Source organism: Dreissena polymorpha, chromosome 10, assembly GCF_020536995.1.
Source record: "Dreissena polymorpha isolate Duluth1 chromosome 10, UMN_Dpol_1.0, whole genome shotgun sequence".
Classification (NCBI taxonomy): domain Eukaryota; kingdom Metazoa; phylum Mollusca; class Bivalvia; order Myida; family Dreissenidae; genus Dreissena; species Dreissena polymorpha.
The window spans coordinates 22,153,272-22,170,709 of record NC_068364.1 but is presented as its reverse complement, the minus strand read 5'-3'; the positions used below and the strand labels follow the sequence as shown (position 1 = coordinate 22,170,709).

At 34.4% G+C, this 17,438-nt stretch overlaps 3 protein-coding genes across 22 annotated transcripts in view; 1 reads left to right on the top strand and 2 right to left on the bottom strand.

Moving 5' to 3' along the window:
- LOC127847065 (epidermal retinol dehydrogenase 2-like) overlaps positions 1 to 17,438 on the top strand; it is a 261,377-nt gene that overhangs the window by 144,863 nt on the left and 99,076 nt on the right. The gene's annotated exons all lie outside the window — the stretch shown is intronic.
- Positions 1 to 17,438, bottom strand: part of LOC127847058 (uncharacterized) — a 270,689-nt gene that overhangs the window by 184,912 nt on the left and 68,339 nt on the right. The gene's annotated exons all lie outside the window — the stretch shown is intronic.
- Positions 579 to 17,438, bottom strand: part of LOC127847053 (uncharacterized) — a 164,039-nt gene continuing 147,179 nt past the window's right edge. For 2 of the 9 annotated variants that reach the window (XR_008033803.1, XR_008033805.1), the window contains one exon: positions 2,528 to 2,985. Coding sequence is in view for 2 of the 9 variants with exons in the window: in XM_052378600.1 (XP_052234560.1) it covers positions 4,485 to 4,603; positions 5,633 to 5,773 (260 nt within the window). In the remaining 7 variants the exon portion in view is untranslated. Of the gene's footprint in view, positions 1,214 to 2,527; positions 4,294 to 4,455; positions 4,604 to 5,632; positions 5,774 to 17,438 lie in introns of those variants that run through there. The other 7 variants (XR_008033804.1, XR_008033806.1, XR_008033802.1 and 4 more) reach the window with 7 other exon arrangements.

Sequence of the window (17,438 nt, the reverse complement as noted above, 5' to 3'; positions counted from 1 at the left end):
TGTGAGAAGGAACAATTCACAGGCAGACTTGTTTGATATGAACTCTTTCAGTGCTGGAACCAAATTTTGAAGGCCTTTGCAAACAATTTGGATCCAGATGAGACGCCACAGAACGTGGCTTCTCATCAGGATCCAGACTATTTGCTATTCTGATAGTATTCTTTGAAAAAGAAATCGAAGAAAATGCTAATTTTAAAAATTCAGCAGACAACATTTTAGCAGATGACAAATTACCCAGTATGCAAAGGGTTAAAAGCCTCAGAAGCCAGCAAAGTGACGAATATTGTGGACCCCAACAACTGTAACACTATGGCAAAATCTAATTTATTTCGAATCAAGATAGTCAGATAAAATTTGTGTAACTTCCAAAATAAATTACATTGTCACTTAAAACTCTGAATAAACCCCAGTAACTTTTAGCCATCAGGAGAAACAATTCATAATGATTCAGTTGGTTTGTAAATAGTGGAATCAGTTGGATTTATGTTTATGTGCAATGCGATACGAAAAACAAAACATCAACATAGCTTCTTTTTTTTAATTAAATGCAGCATAAATATAGTCATATAACGAAGCCAGATCCAGGTTATAATACTAGCAGCTCTAGGTAAGTTACAAAACTCTATACATATCACTACAGTAAGCTTTAAAAAAGACAACATACAAAATATTGATATTCTGTTGTTACTGTTGCCTCATTTGACACAAACATATATCATTATTTTTGAATGGAATGTTAACTTTACTAAAGCAAAAAATAAGCTAATCTCACTAGTCAGAATTTTTATAATTGAAAACAGGTAAACATTAAAATGACATTGCTTAAATATCATAAAACACTAAATACACAAAATATATTTATATTTCTGGAAAACAAATACAAGGTAAAAAAATAATATTTAAAATAAAAAATAACACTGTTGGTAAATTTTAAAGATTATAAAAACAACAAAATTAAAACTTCAGCTCTCCAGGACTTTTCCAAGCTTCTCAAATAAGCGTAATTAAATTATGCCTTATATCAAAATCAACTGTAATTTATTTTTTTATTTAGGTTTTTTACGGCAAAAAGTACATAAAGCATGTAAATATTGTTGTATGTGTGAATTATAAATCGGTTAATAAATGATGGTCCCCCATTAGCTTTTTAGTTGCATGTAGCCTATGATAGTAATGAAAAACATGTAAAGTTCTATTGGAATAAACTGGAAACCTGTTTTGCTATGGGAGGCGGAAAACTACAACGGGCGAGGCATGGTATAGGGGTGATAACCCAAAAAAAGTGTTAGGGTAAGGGTTAGGGGTCGGGTTAGGGTTGGGTTTAGGCTAACCCAAACCCTAACCCGACCCCTAACACTAACCCTAACCCTTACCCTAACCCTCTAACCCCCCCCCCCCCTTGCGCAATAACATACCATGCCTCCCGTTTTGCTAAGTACATATTTTTTAACTTTGACTACTGGTTCGTATTGAAACATTTTAAATGTAAGAAAACTGAATATGCACTAGGCCGCATGAATCTATGTATACATGAGATAACAAAGAATATAACTGTTGTAGGTAAGAAAATCACACCTCTATCAATCATGACTTTACTTTGCACAAAACAATGTTTTACAACCAAATCTTCAAGCTGGCTATAAATTTAAAACATCACGAAACAATAACTATGCTTTACAAGAACACAACCAAAACCATTTTAAAAATAAATAAAAATAACACTATATTCTTCACAACATATAAAAACAATGTACACTATGTACATAGTATTAAATAACAAAGACATAAGCACTAAATATACTAAATATTCTAATTACAATTAATATCTACCAGTAGCGTGTCTACAAAAACTGAAACTATATACATTTGCGCCTCAATTGCCATTTCAAACACTGCTAATTCTTATGTTTTAGGCCAGAAAAATGACAGAAAAGAATAAATTAAAATAAAAAGGCTATACAGCATCAAAAACCAGTTTGTTCAAATACAAAAAATCCAATAAGATATAGAATATGACCTTAAGCAAGAATTTAGCATATCAACATGACCTCAGTCTATCCATTCATTTGGGCCGCACTCTGTGAAAAAAGGTGTTTAATGAATGTGCGTAGAGTGTCATCACAGATTAGCCTGTGCAGTTCACACAGGCTAATCAGGGACAACACTTTCCGCCTAAACTAGATTTTTGCTAAGAAGAGACTTTCCTTAAACAAAAAATATCATACAAGTGGATAGAGTTGTTCCTGAATAGCCTGTGCAGAGTGCACAGGCTAATCCGGGACGACCCTTTACGCACATGCAATAAACTCTCTTTTCATAGAGCACGGCATATTGTACATATTGCACATCACAAGACTAAAATCCACTCAAACAAAAATTCAACATAGCAAATGGCCCCTGCCCCACACATGGCCCCTGCCCCACACATGGCCCCTGCCCCACACATGGCCCCTGCCCCACACATGACCCCTGCCCCACACATGGCCCCTGCCCCAAACATGGCCCCTGCCCCACACATGGTCCTTGTCCCACACATGGCCCCTGCCCCACACATTGCCCCTGCCTCACACATGGCCCCTGCCGCACACATACTTTTAAGTCTCCCTCTTGTAAAACCGGGTTTCATACATGTTCGCAAAGTTTTGTCTCAGTTTAGCCAGTGCAGTCCTAACACATTTATCAGGGATGACACTTTCTGCCTTTACTGTATTTTGCTAAGAAGATACTTCCTTTAAATGAAGAATACCACAACAGCGTAGTGTCGCCCTTCATAGGTCTGTGCGGACTGCACGGGTTAATCTGGCATGACACTGTAAGCACATTAATTAAGCTCTGTGTCCTCAGATCGAGCCTAATTTTCATATCCAGAATACCTGAGCCCCATTTTCATATCCAGAATACCCGAGCCCCGTTTTCATATCCCCAATACCAGAGCCTCATTTTCATATCCAGAATACCCGAGCCCCATTTTCATATCCAGAATACCTGAGCCCCATTTTCATATCCCGAATACCTGAGCCCCATTTTCATTTCCCGAATACCAGAGCCTCATTTTCATATCCAGAATACCCGAGCCTCGTTTTAATATCAAGAATACCAGATGTTTACCATGAATACTATTATGGACATATTTTTAAGGCATATAATTATTTAACTTTCATAAGAGCATTAAGAGTAAGAGTATTAGACAGTAGGCTGTGACAATACATAAAGCCAAATCCAAAGCAGAGTGTGACCCACAGTGTTCCCATCGACAAACTGTTGGGTATTCAAATCAAAACATGTGACAAACTCAGACATATTTCCAACATATTTTTCAGAACAAATAGATAAATGCATAGTTTTGGAGGTATGTTTACCAAGTAGCACACATCTAAACCAAACAGCGAAATAAAAATTTACCTGTAAACAGGAAGTGTCTAGACACCTAGAAGATACCGAATGGTTGTTACAAATGAATGTGACTAATAGAAACCCATACACCATGCATGTTATATGATCACAACCAGTAAGTTGCTTTGTCTTTAGTATTTGGACACAATTATTTCAAGGTCCTGAGAAAGGATGATGTCATATCATATAACACTTGTAATATATTGCGCAATTTACTCAAATACAGTCAGACTTGCAACATAAAAATGTTGAATTATTATCAAATGCCAAAAGTCAATCAGGTATAAAATTGAACCTTAGAGGCTACTGGCGCAAAATATTAAGTTCATTCAAATGTTCCTATAAAACTAATTGCAATCAATTTACAATCATTCAAATAATTCAAATAAGATATTTAATGACAAATATTGTTGGCATCTTATAAATATTCAGAAAAGTTTTAAAATTAAGGCATTAACTGTCCTCAATGCAGTGCCATAGCATAGCTGCCATACAGAGTATTGCAAGTGATATTTCATACCAAAATTTACAGTACTAAAACCTCGTTTGTCAAATAACCATAATATTGTGCATGTTACCCGACCCCGTATCCAACTGTGTATTCAACCATTTTGCATGTCTGCCACGTAACAGTTATAGAATAGTATTCAGGGGTGTCAGGTTAACCATTTACCACTTAGATACGTATTTTTACGCATTTGTAGTCCCTCAGAAAGTTACATTTTATTAAAACTCTTTCTTACTAGATCCAATTTTTAAAGGTTTCAGTTCCAACCATTAGAAACTGATGAGCAGCAAACAGCATAAAAGCTGAACAGACTGCGAGTTACTCACAGGCTGTTCTGGTTTTATGCTGTTTGCACATTTTCACTTTGCTTCTGAGTCGGAATGGGTTAAGAACTGCCTCAGGTGAGAGAAATGCCTTATCCACCTTACTGGGTTCAACTCAACTCTTCAATTGTAAAAAAGAATAAGGCGCAACAACTATCAGTAAAACAAGTTTGACATTGAAAGGGAGGCAATCAGGTGAAAGGAGTAAAAATCACCCCCCCCCCCCCCCTGCTGTTAACAGTTTTAGTAAATCCTTATTCCTAGTTGAGTTTGCTGATGAGGTTACACTTGAGGTCATCCAGGGATTCGTCTCCATGGTTACCAGGGATTGCACCCGGGGAGTCAGGCCGGTTGTCAGAGGCAGTGTTACCATGGAACTCTGAAATGGTTTGGAAAATGCAAAATTGTGATAAATTTTGTCCAATTGTTGTGACTCTAGTAGGTAAGTTAAGAAAGAAGTGATGAGACACAATCAGGATCCAAACATAATCCAGCTGCATGCATGCGTGTAAGTATATCTTCAAACTGATACACACACAAAACAAAAAAAAATCATTGTTAACCAATTGTTTAGAGATTGTTTATGCTTATTTTTTTGCATTTTCAACACATGAAAATATTTCTCTAACTACATTGTAAGAGCTTAATTGTGCACTATAACTTCCTGCAATAAATGCTGAACTCAGATGCCTATTTCCTCCTCAAAATTGTAAAAATTAGAGGATATTTGTTGCATTCAAAGTGAATTTTTTTCGCAGTACCCCTGGAGTTCCACTTGCTAAATTGTTATCACCATTTCCCAACAACAAGTCCTTTTTTCTTACATCAGAGTTTAATAAAAATTATCTCAAGGATTTTCATATTGGCTTTTTTGAATACGGTGAAGGCAACAAGATCAGTTAACATTAATTTTGTCCTTATTCAGATAAAAATTTTCCTCAAGCATTTCAAAGGTGACCAGTATAAAACTGATCAATACCAGAATGATCTCACACACTACTACTCGGTTGGGTGTTATCTGAATCAACATATTATACAGAACAAACTAATATCAAAGATGGCAGTCTGTCAGTCGTTCAAAGAAGAACGGCCTAAAAGAAAAAATGCGACAGACTTAAAAAATAAACACACAAACAAACCAACCATCATGCCATAACGTATCCAACTCCATAAAAGCCCCTACAACTTTTTTGTAAAATAAATAATACTGTAAAATCATCTATATTCATCAGCACAAAATTTCGTGGTTTTTCAAAAATACTTTTGTTGACACGTACATTCGTGGCTTCGCAGGATTTACAGCAATCAAATTCCTATGTTAAATTCGATCTACCGATTCAATCAAGCAAACTTAATGTTGCACAAATAATTATGATTTTAGAGTATTGATGTTCAATGACTTTCATACCACTATTAGGTAACACTTCCTCCCATCGGTATCTGCTGATGTCGACTTTCTGCTTGACCCAGTGGTTGCGCTCGAGGCTGGGAACTGTGGCTCTTTTCTTAGGGTCAGGATGCAGTAACCAGCACAGCAACATCATTAGCTCTGAAAACAGTTGTATAAGCCTCGTACTAAAATTACTGGGCTAAATTTATTTGCATTTAGTGACGTTCTCGATTAGCCTGTGCAGTACTCACAGGCTAATCATTGATGATAAGCTCCACCTAAACTGAATTTTAGTTTAGAAAACATCTTCTTTAAATGAAAAACTACATGAAAGTGTTGTCCCAGATTAGCCTGTGCGGACTTAGGCAATAACATTAAAACCAGTTTTCCCAGAACAAAGCTCATATGAGCAACTGACTGGGAATAGATGGAAGTGAATTTCTAAACTGGTTTCAGATTATAGTTTAAACCTATTTATTTCAGCTCTCGAGTCTATTTCCTGGGACTAGAACCAGTACTTGGTGTCTATTGGGGAGATCTTATGAACGCTCCCACAGTGGCGATCGAACCCTCCCAGTGGCAAGAAGTACACCGTATCCACTACGCCATGATGTCCTTTCATGTATTAGATTATTACAATTCATACCAGTTCCTTAACTGAGTAGTTAATAGTAAGTAATGTTTTCCAATCATATTGAATAGACTTTGGTCAGACATTTGGTTATGCTTTCTAAATATTTCTAATAAGGTAACAGATTACAGAAAGTGTCAAACTTGAATTCAAAAGGGTCAAGTCTACATACCGGTGAACAAAACAATACATTTTTTAAGGATGGTCTACTAGTTTTACTATTCAAACTGAACTGACTGGGGAAATATCTTGTAAATGTCTACAAATCCTATTTTACAGCCTTAAGTCAAACTTTTGTATTTAAAACTATTGTTTCTACATATCCATTTTAATTGACAGCGTTCATAAGGTAGTAAAACATTGTTATTAAGAACGATGATTAATAAGTTTTAACCTGTTGTAGAAGTAGAAGATGTCTAGAGATTATTATTGCAATTTTAAGTTAAAGTTCATCTTTTTAAAATGATACAAAGTCTGTGGTTATAAAGTAACTTTATACAAGACTAACATACATACCTGCCATCAGACTGCAGAAATGAGAAATTGGTTATTAACTAAAAAATATACCTAAAGCAAAGCAATGGTATATAAAACAAAAGTTAAACGTGTTCTAATACCCAATTTTATTTAAACACTTGGGGAATCACAACGATCTAATTATCAAACTTTGTACATTTTAAGTTATTTAAAATACAAAACATATTCAATACAACTCCGACCAATGCTACAATATTCTACACCATCTTACCGCTAGAAACAACAAAAGGTGGCTTCAAGGTACACTTTATTGTCTCCTCCACGTCAAAGAATGGGTTCTCTCCAAATACCAGCGTGTTAAGTGTTACCCCTAGTGACCATACTTCAAGCTCGGGTCCATAGTACCTGAACAAGAAGCGTTAAGAAATATGTTTTTGAAACATTACCAATTTGTCTGGTAATAGTGAAGTGGTTTGTTTTGACAGTAATTTAACAGATTACATTCTCAACATAAAGGCACCCTCAAAGCAAGTTTCTTTTAAAGAAATTATCTTTTCCTTAAACTGTTGGTTTGGAGGAGGGGAAAAAAATAGAAAACAACTGAAAAGTCTCATTTTGTAAATATATTTACCGCTGCTATTCGGCAGGTAAAAATATAAACACATGGCCAAGAAAAGACCAAAGATACTATTATGAAGTGTATTACATCACCTGAGGTTTAGACAAGGCATCAGTCGAAAGAATGGTTTTGCTTGACAATGAAATGCAGACAAATTATGGCTTATTGACTACACAAATAGAGGAAATTCCTTAAATTAAAAAAAAACCTGGATGTGTTATTTTTCGATACTTTAACATTTGTATGTTTGAAACAAGTCAACATTGCTATAGTGATGAATACTTTAGGTATTTAAATCAGAATTTAAACTTGAATACTATTAAGTTACAATTTTCCCAAGAAGCTCAGTGAATACCAGCCCAGGCCTCTAAATCTACGAATGTTATGATGAAATGCGCCTTGCTATCGGAAAGCTGGGCTTAACACATGTGCATAGAGTGTCCACCCAAAATTAGCCTGTGAAGTCCGCACAGGCATACCAGGGATGACACTTTCCGCTTAAATGGCATTTTTCTTTTAAAAGAACTCTCTTATAAGCTGAAATTCAGTTTATGTGGACAGTGTCGTCCAAAACAAGCATATGTGCCAACTGCACACTTTACACCCATGCATTAAGGCCAGTATTCCCAGATAGAGCTTCAAATTGTGCACTCACTTGTTTCCTATTAGGACCTCAGGGCTGCAGTACTCCAGTGTCCCACAGTACGTGGAGAACAGTTTGCCCGGCTTCAGGATTGCGACGGCCCCGAAGTCTATCAGCTTGATCTGGAACTGCTCATTGAGGATCACGTTCTCGTCCTTGATGTCACGATGGAGGATGTTCTTACTGGAGATAGGACACTGCAGAAACCATCTGACAGAAATATGTCAAAAGATAGTTTACTACAACTGGTTGATTTCCATACAAACAAATTCAAAACCTTTATCAAAATAAAAAACAAGAGGGCCATGATGGCCCTGAATCGCTCAGCTGACTAACCAAATACAATCCAAACTCAGTTTTTATCAATATAAACATTCTGACAAAATTTCATAAAGATTGGATGAAAACTGTGACCTCTATTGTCTACACAAGATTTTTCTAATATTTGACCTATTTACCTAGTTTTTGACCTCAGGTGACCCAAATACAATCCCAACCCAGATTTAATCAAGATAAACATTCTGACCAAATTTCATAAAGATTGGATGAAAACTGTGACCTCTACTGTCTACACAAACACATTATTGACGGTTTTTCTATTATTTGACCTAGTGACCTAGTTGTATACCTCAGATGACCCAAATATAATCCCAACCCATATTTCTGACCAAATTTTATAAAGATTGGATGAAAACTGCGACTTCTATTGTCTACACAAGGTTTTTCTATTATTTGATCTAGTTTTTGACCTAGTGGCCTAGTTTTTGACCTTAGATGACCCAAATACATTCCCAAGCCAGATTTCATCAAGATAAACATTTTGACCTCGTGACCTAGCTTTTGAGTCTGGCTAGTATGGTAATACGGAATTGGAAAACAAGCGAGTAGCATAATACTTTATTTTTTTCAGTGCAGCTGTATTTTACGGATTGATACAACTTGTAGTTTTTGGGAACATAAAGCAGGTATATAATACAAAGATTTAACACATTTTTGAGGTCCATCAGTGTTCTTGTTTCTGGCGGGTGCACTGGCATCTCAATTAAATGTGTCTTACCCACCCTGTGCATGCATGCAGCATGGATATTGACAGTGTGCAGTCAATATTCATTGACAGGAGGGAAAACCATTATGCCATAACAGAAAAGAGCATGTGGAGAGGTATGTTAATGTTATTATTTGGCTTTACCAAATAGCTGTAGTTTAAATGTGTGCTTTAAAAAAAATGTTACTTAAAGAGAGCGAGGCAACTACAATCCTAACGGGAAATCAACTTGCAAGGGTATAAATAATAAAAAAGCAATCCTAATTTCTGTCCTATTTCTTTCTAGGAGGCTTTGATGTAGGATTCTTCACAGAGACATAACAACAGTGCAAAGTGAGCACAAAAAGTACTGCCTTCTTGCCATTTAAAACATGCCAAATAATAACAAAATTGCGTGCGTGCGTTAGTGCTAGCATTTTCTTGTAATAATTTATCTGACATTTTAAAGACATTTTATTGTATACTTTTTTTATGAAATTTCCCCTATTGCAGTATTCTAATTGCTATATCCTTGAAAGAAGTCATCAGAATTATACATTTAAAGTAATTATTTTTTTATTTTATGAAATACATTACAGGAAGCTCTACTAGTCTGCCAAGGGGCAAAAATGATGTTCAGAAAGTGCGGAGGTACAAAAATAATGTTGCTGCATCGCGTTGGTTTTAACATACTTACTTGTGAATGTGCAACATAAAAAAACATTTGTATTTATATTTCATAAGTGTTGGAAGTGGGGCCTCCGGCCCCGATTTTTCTGCAAAGTGTTGATTTGGGGCCTGATCATTTAACAAGATTTCTGTTCAATTTTCTCAAAAGCAGCGTACATTAATACACAAGTTGTAGAGGCACCGTGTCATCATATGACAGTGCCGAGTGGAGTTATGGCCAGTTATTGGGTACCTGCGATGCGCTCTGTCAACCCTTGCTTTAAAACCCGTGAAGAGCAAATAATAATAGATGTTTGTAAAACAATACTATCAGCGGTTAGCAACACGTTGACTGTATTTTGATTAAATGAATGTGAACGTTTATTTAACCTGCCCTGTAGAACAATGTGTTTTCAATAAAAAAAAATCAACAATAGGTCATCTAATTTTATACATATTGTTTCCAATTCAATACATTACCGGGTACCTTACTTTGCTGCAATGATGTTGCAACATCTAATGTTGTCACACCCTACAAAAACTTTTGGAGTTATAAATTTAACAGGTTATTTATTGGTTAGTTAGCCAATTAAAGGATTGCTTTCTAACAAAATTCCTGATCTCATCCAATGATATATATGGTATAAAAAAAATAACAACGAGTGTCCGATCCTATGAAACTGCAACACTAGTCATTCTTAATCATAATTGGAACAATATATCTGCAGTTCACAATTCTTTTTCAACATATTTATATTGATTTAAAATAAAGGTTTGCCCAGCTATCTGGAGCTGATGGCCTTCTTTTGACCTGCTATGGCCATGATGTGTGGAGAGGCGAAGTAGAAAGAATAGAAAGAAGGCAATGGCTGGATGACAGCATTGTTAACGTAATGCTGCGGTATGACATTTTTTCAAACTGTAATTTTAATAACTCAATGTTATAATGCATGCATATAACTTTAATTATGTTATTAAAAAATATTATTTATTATAATTAAGTTATTGTTTATTGTGCCCCCCAACAAAGTTGGAAGCATAAAGCGTTGATCATGAATGAGGGAATTTTTGCTGCAACCCAAATGAGTAGTTGCAACAACTTCATGCTCACAATATTTAGCAAATGTACAGGGTGGGGGCACCAGTGTGGTCTGGACACAGTTCTTGTTTCTTTGCTTTTGACATTGACCTAAAAAAGTTCTCATAATGCTGCGGTATGACATTTGTTATGCCCCCGGTAGGGTGGCATATACTGATCGCACTGTCTGTCTGTCCGTCTGTCTTTCCGTCCATCCGTATGTCCTTCTGAAATCCCGTCACACTTGCGTTTAGGTTTCTCAAATTGGTCATAACTTTTGCAATATTGATCATAGCAACTTGATTTTTGGCATGCATGTTTATAATAAATAATCAAAGCGGCGCAATAGGGGGCATTGTGTTTCTAACAAACACATCTCTTGTTTCAAACAATAATTATAATAACTCCTTGTTTTAATGCATGCATATCTCTTCAATTAATAATGTTAACAATGAATATTATAAATTATAATTATGTATTTGTTTATTTCTTGTTGTTTTTGGTATGGAATTATAAATTGTTCCAACATTTCCAGACATGCCAAAACAACAAGTTGAGCTCGGAATGTTCATGTCCTGGACACAACTTTTGGCAAAGCATTATTGGTTCCTCATTGACATTCAGACAGCAGGTATATAAAACAAGTTGATGATTTGAGACAAACTGAAACAATTGATATCCATTTACTTAAAACGTTCGGTGCTTGTACAAGTAGCCACTTTTGTGTTGATAGACACCTATATTAATCAAGGCATGTCTTTTGTATTTGAAGCCGCTCAAAGTTGTTTTTGTTTTATGAGTTATATTTTCTCAGGGACGAGTTGCCACTGACAGCAGTCAACCATCAGGCAGCCGACCGGTTTTTACACAATTTAAGGTTGGATAATTACCGGCTAGTGTTGGTGCCCATTTGTAACAAGTGAGTCAGTAATTTGGTTGGTAACATGTGATGTATAATATTTATATAAATATAAATACAATTCTCTGTTAAGACTAAATAGTGCATCATTATGCTATTTTATCTTGTTTGTTTAGAAAATCTTAACGTTAATATAATGGTATCTGTCTTGTTGAGGGGTCTCATAGTTGTTTTTCATTGACAGATCACCTATTTTTAAGTACATGTATACATGTATTGCCAGTTTGGCTTGTATTAAATGCCTAACTTTTACAATGGCAATGTTTCAGCTAGGTTAGCGAAAGTACAACATTGTATTTATGTATTAAAACTACAGTTCAATTTTATTTAATATTTGTTCATGTTATGATGTCATAATTGAGATGATGTTGTTATCTCCATCAGATTTTGCTCTTATTATATATTGTATAATTCATTGCTGAGCTATGTTCGCTATTTTATATATATTTTAAATCCCAGTAACATGTTGGTACTTGGCAGTCTGGATGATCCAACCTGTGAGTTTTGGAAACATCAAAGTATAAAATGCCTTACCTGACATTTTAGAACCAGTGATCGGTTTATATTCACCATACTCATATGATTAACTGAGTTTTTCATTGTTTCGTGGTCATAATTGTTAATTTATTGCACAGTTGAACTTTCTATATAAATAGCCCTTTACATTTCAGTGTACACTGGTTTTTGTGTGCACTGTTCCCCATGAGACGGATTATGGCAGTGATATGTTCCCTAGGGAACAAATATGATGGCGCAGCCACAGGATTGAAAACGTAAGCTTAAATCACATACCAAATCTTCTACACTTTATTTAATCCAATACTAATTTTATAGATAAAAATAATTTCTTCAACATTCAGAAACCATATTCATGTGTACTTTATAATGTTTGTATTTATACATGTGAATGACCGTTTGTCTACTTACACACATTTAATGTCTCGAACTTATTATGTAAATATGTATTTAAAATGTGATCAATGTAGGTTAATGTCAAGATATAAACAGTAGTAAGCAATCCACAATATACAAATAGAAAGTATACAAAAAGATTACAACAATGGTAATTCTTGTCCTTTTTTCACAGGTATTTCAGTCTGAAATAAGGTCAAGTTTTTGCTGTCTCTTATCCAAAGGTGTGTTCTATATCATCAAACAATACTAATACAGATACTAAAATGCAACATGCACATCTGCTTATTGCCTTTTTACCATTATTTATTGATGTAAAAACATGTTAATCGAGAATTTCAACAATTGTTTTACAACCTATAAAAAACATTTTTTAATCTATTCACTACTGAAATAAACTTGTTTAAGACAATCATGCCAAACTTTTACAAATTCCTAAAAAAAATAATATAAATGAACTCATGAGTTTATTTTTATTGTGGCTGTTGTTTCAGGTGCCTCGACAAAACAACTCGCGGGACTGTGGGGTCTTCATTATTGAGTTTGGGGAAGATTTAATGAAAGTAGGTTTATTATAATAACAATGTATTCAACATTCATACGTAAATATAAATTATTGCAGCCAATTAAGTGAATGTTTTTGTTGTTAAATATGTGAGATGCACAAAGTGTTTTCTCTTTTGTTATATACACCATAACAACAACATATGCTTTACTAGACAAATGTACCTTTCATGCTAGTAAATAACTGGTTTGATAGGATACTGTGTTAAATAAAGGAATATACAGAACCATTCATTTGCTCATGGTATTCTAGCTGTTTTATATGGATGCTGCATTTTGTATTTCCTCATTAAAAAGCCATTCCTCTAAGTAAGAACATTTCTTCAAGACTCATGTGTTTTTCATTAGTTTTACTGTTTATCAGGTATCTAATTTACTTGTCTTTGTATTTCATAACTCAGGCAAAACATTTTACACATGTATATGGATGTTGCTTTTTACAATTTCAGAATGAATATGGCTTGCCCGACTGGGAGAAACTGGAGTATGGTTGGTCAAGGACACGATTGATGGAGATGTTAGCATCAATTTGTGTTTTTTTTGGAACCAGACTCAGGATTAAGATGAATGATTTCCATTTTACCTCCATGGAGAGAATGTTACAATGATGGCATTTCCTTATGCCATTGTTAATTTGATGGGCCAACATGTCATTTTACTCCTACCCTGTCCTGGTCCTCCACATTATATAATGCATGGTATTATTGGTATGACTGCTTGACAAACAGTCTGTATCGAAGAATTATAAAATGCATGGTATTATTGGTATGACCGCTTGACAAATAGTCTGTATCAAAGAATTATACAATGCATGGTATTATTTGTATGACCGCTTGACACACAGTCTGTATCAAAGAATTAAATAATGCATGGTATTATTGGCATGACCGCCTGTTAAACAGTATTTATCAAAGTATTATATAATGCATGGTATTATTGGTATGACCGCTTGACAAACAGTCTGTACCAAAGAATTATATAATGCATAGTATAAGTGGTATGACCGCTTGACAAACAGTCTGTATCAAAGAATTATATAATGCATGGTATTATTGGTATGACCGCTTGACAAACAGTCTGTATCAAAGAATTATATAATGCATGGTATTATTGGTATTACTGCTTGACAAACAGTCTGTATCAAATAATTATATAATGCATGATATTATTGGTATGGCCGCTTGACAAACAGTCTGTATCAAAGAATTATATAATGCATAGTATTAGTGGTATGACCGCTTGACAAACAGTCTGTATCAAAGAATTATATAATGCATGGTATTATTGTTATGACTCCTTGACAAACAGTCTGTGTCAAAGAATTATATAATGCATGGTATTATTGTTATGACTCCTTGACAAACAGTCTGTGTCAAAGAATTATATAATGCATGGTATTATTGGTATGACCGCTTGACAAACAGTCTGTATCAAAAAATTATATAATGCATGGTATTATTGGTATGGCCGCTTGACAAACAGTCTGTATCAAAGAATTATATAATGCATAGTATTATTGGTATGGCCGTTTGACAAACAATCTTTATCAAAGAATTATATAATGCATGGTATTATTGGTATCGCTCCCCCCAGATACTAGGCGCCAGGACAACTATCAGGAGACTGATCCGCACCTTGACAGGCCCAAAATGTATGTGTTCTTTATGTCGCCAGTTGTGCATGCTCCGCATTTATCTGCGTTCTCATTTTATGTGCTATTTTTTGTGTGTATTTTTTATCTTACTATGCTTTGCTTTTGCTTGTGTTTTATATCCGATTTGATACGTGCAGTATTATTATTGTATCTGAGTTGCTTTTGTTTTGTTTGTATGTTTTATTGCCGTTTGTGCATGCTCAGCATTGATATGCTTTCTCATATTGTGTTTTTTTATCTAACTATGCTTTGCTTCTGCTTGTGTTTTATAACTGATTTGAAACATGTAGTCTTATTATAATATCTTAGCTGCTTTTGTTTTATATATGTGTTTTATTAGCCTAGCTCATTTTATTTCTTAACAGTGCATGATGTTTGTGTGTATATTCTTTTGTTTTATATCCATGTAGGCTATGCTATGGCATCTTATCATCGTAGTCTTTAAATTTTTACTTTAATATACATAATTTTATGCAAGGGATTTAAAACTTATATCTTAATTGTATCTTATTGTATTTGTTGCTGTCTAGTGTTAGCAATAAATAAACGTTTCCTATAAGTACTATAATTACAAATGGTTTAAAATTAAGAATTTCTTAACAACATTTAGTATCGCGATGTAAAGATTGCATGGATCCTAAAATTGTTGTTGTTGTTTTATCATGGATTATCACAATGAGCTGTAATATGCTTAAGTAAATAAACTATTTGTGCATTTCGATTCTGTTCTATTATTACTTACATATTATGGGCCGGAGGCTTTATTGTCCCTACCGGTTTCGCTATTATACTACATAAGGGGTATACATGTATTCACATTCGACCATAGAAGACACATATTGGCTGATCTAGGTCCGGAATACGGCTACATCAACCAATGTCATTAATGCCAGTGAATTTAATAATACTACTAATGGAGTACACATTTAATCACATTCTACCATAGGCAAAACATATTGACTAATCAAGGTCCGGAATACGGCCACTTCAGCCAAGGTAATTACTGCTATTCAGGAAAATGTATGATATTTACATATATGTGATATGTATGATATCAAATTGCAAGTTTATCGTGCTGTCTCACATGGTCAACAGCATCATTCACGTCAAAATCAAAAGCTCTCATACAGTTTGTAATTACTTTAATAAAACATATTGTTAAATAATTAAATATAAGAATCACACAAATGTTCACTCCATTTTTATTTACTTTTTGAATGGGGTAGAGTTTGAATACTGTCTGCTAAAATTGCACAATAATGTGTTTACTGCAATTTTGAATATATTGGCACAAGGCTTGCAAATAAAATTGCATGTTTTGATGGCAGGACATTTTCCATTTTCCATGCTGACAACATACTCCTAAACCACAGGAACAGCTTAAGACGGTTGTTGAAATTTTCCATATAAAAGCATGGATTTTAGTTTTTTCAGCGTGGCATTCCTTTGTTCTGCCACCTGTGAGTTGACCTTGTTGTGTTGGACATATGCTGACAAAATATAACCCTTGTGACAGCCTGTAAAATAAATACAAGTCATCTTGATACATGTCTTAATGAAACCATACCACCTTTACCTAATTTAAATTCAAATTTTATTGTTGTGCAAACTTGTTTAAATTAAAGTTGGAGGGAATTGTTGTCAACTTCTAAGTACAACAACAAGAAATAACTAAATTACGTGCATTCAAAAATAGATTTTAGAGTTATAGTGTAAGAATGCACATTTGTTTGACACATATCGACATAGAGTTACTGATTAGGAGCTTTTAGTTTATTTTAACTCACGCATTAACTTATTATGTTGTAATTTTGGAAAGGTTACCTCAGACATTACTTATAAGACTGATCAATGAAAAACCTGAATAGCTTGTTTTTTTCGTGCAAGGTGATCTGAAAATACACTTTTGATGACTTTGGGACATATAATCAATTGGCAAAATATTTAAAGTCTACATACTTACATGATTTACCCAGTGAAACCTATCAACCACACACCAGGAATCTCGGAAGAAGAAATGATCACGGTTCAGACAATATTTGTGCAGGTTACAAGCATTGTCATATATTACCAGCTTAGGAGCTGCAACAAGATGGAAAATAAAACATCACAATAATTACATGAACAAAAGCACAAGCTCATGATGAAGAAAATAAAACTTGTTACTTAAGTTATAAATACATAAAATAATGTATGTATGTTGCAAATATGTATTACCTTACACGCAAATAAGAACCACATAATGTTGATTCAAGAGCTCATATATAAAGAATAAATAATGTGAAATAAACAATAAGATTTGACAGCGCGCTCCACTTGTCTCAATGTTAGATACTTTAGTGAAAGCGATTTATATCTATCTTCCCATGCTAATCTGACTCCTGTTTAATTATCGACAAATTGACCTTGACTAATTGACCTTGACAACTTGTTTCATCAAATTTCAATGAAAATCAAAATAAAGGCCAAAACTATGACACAATTTATGGTAACCTTCCCGTGTAAAATGTGTATCCCTTATGTCCCTTATGATAGTTTATACGCATAACAAATTTAAACCAAATATCATAATTATGTCTGAAAAAAAGGTTAAACTAATAGGAATAAGAGTGTCATGATAATTGATCCACTTTT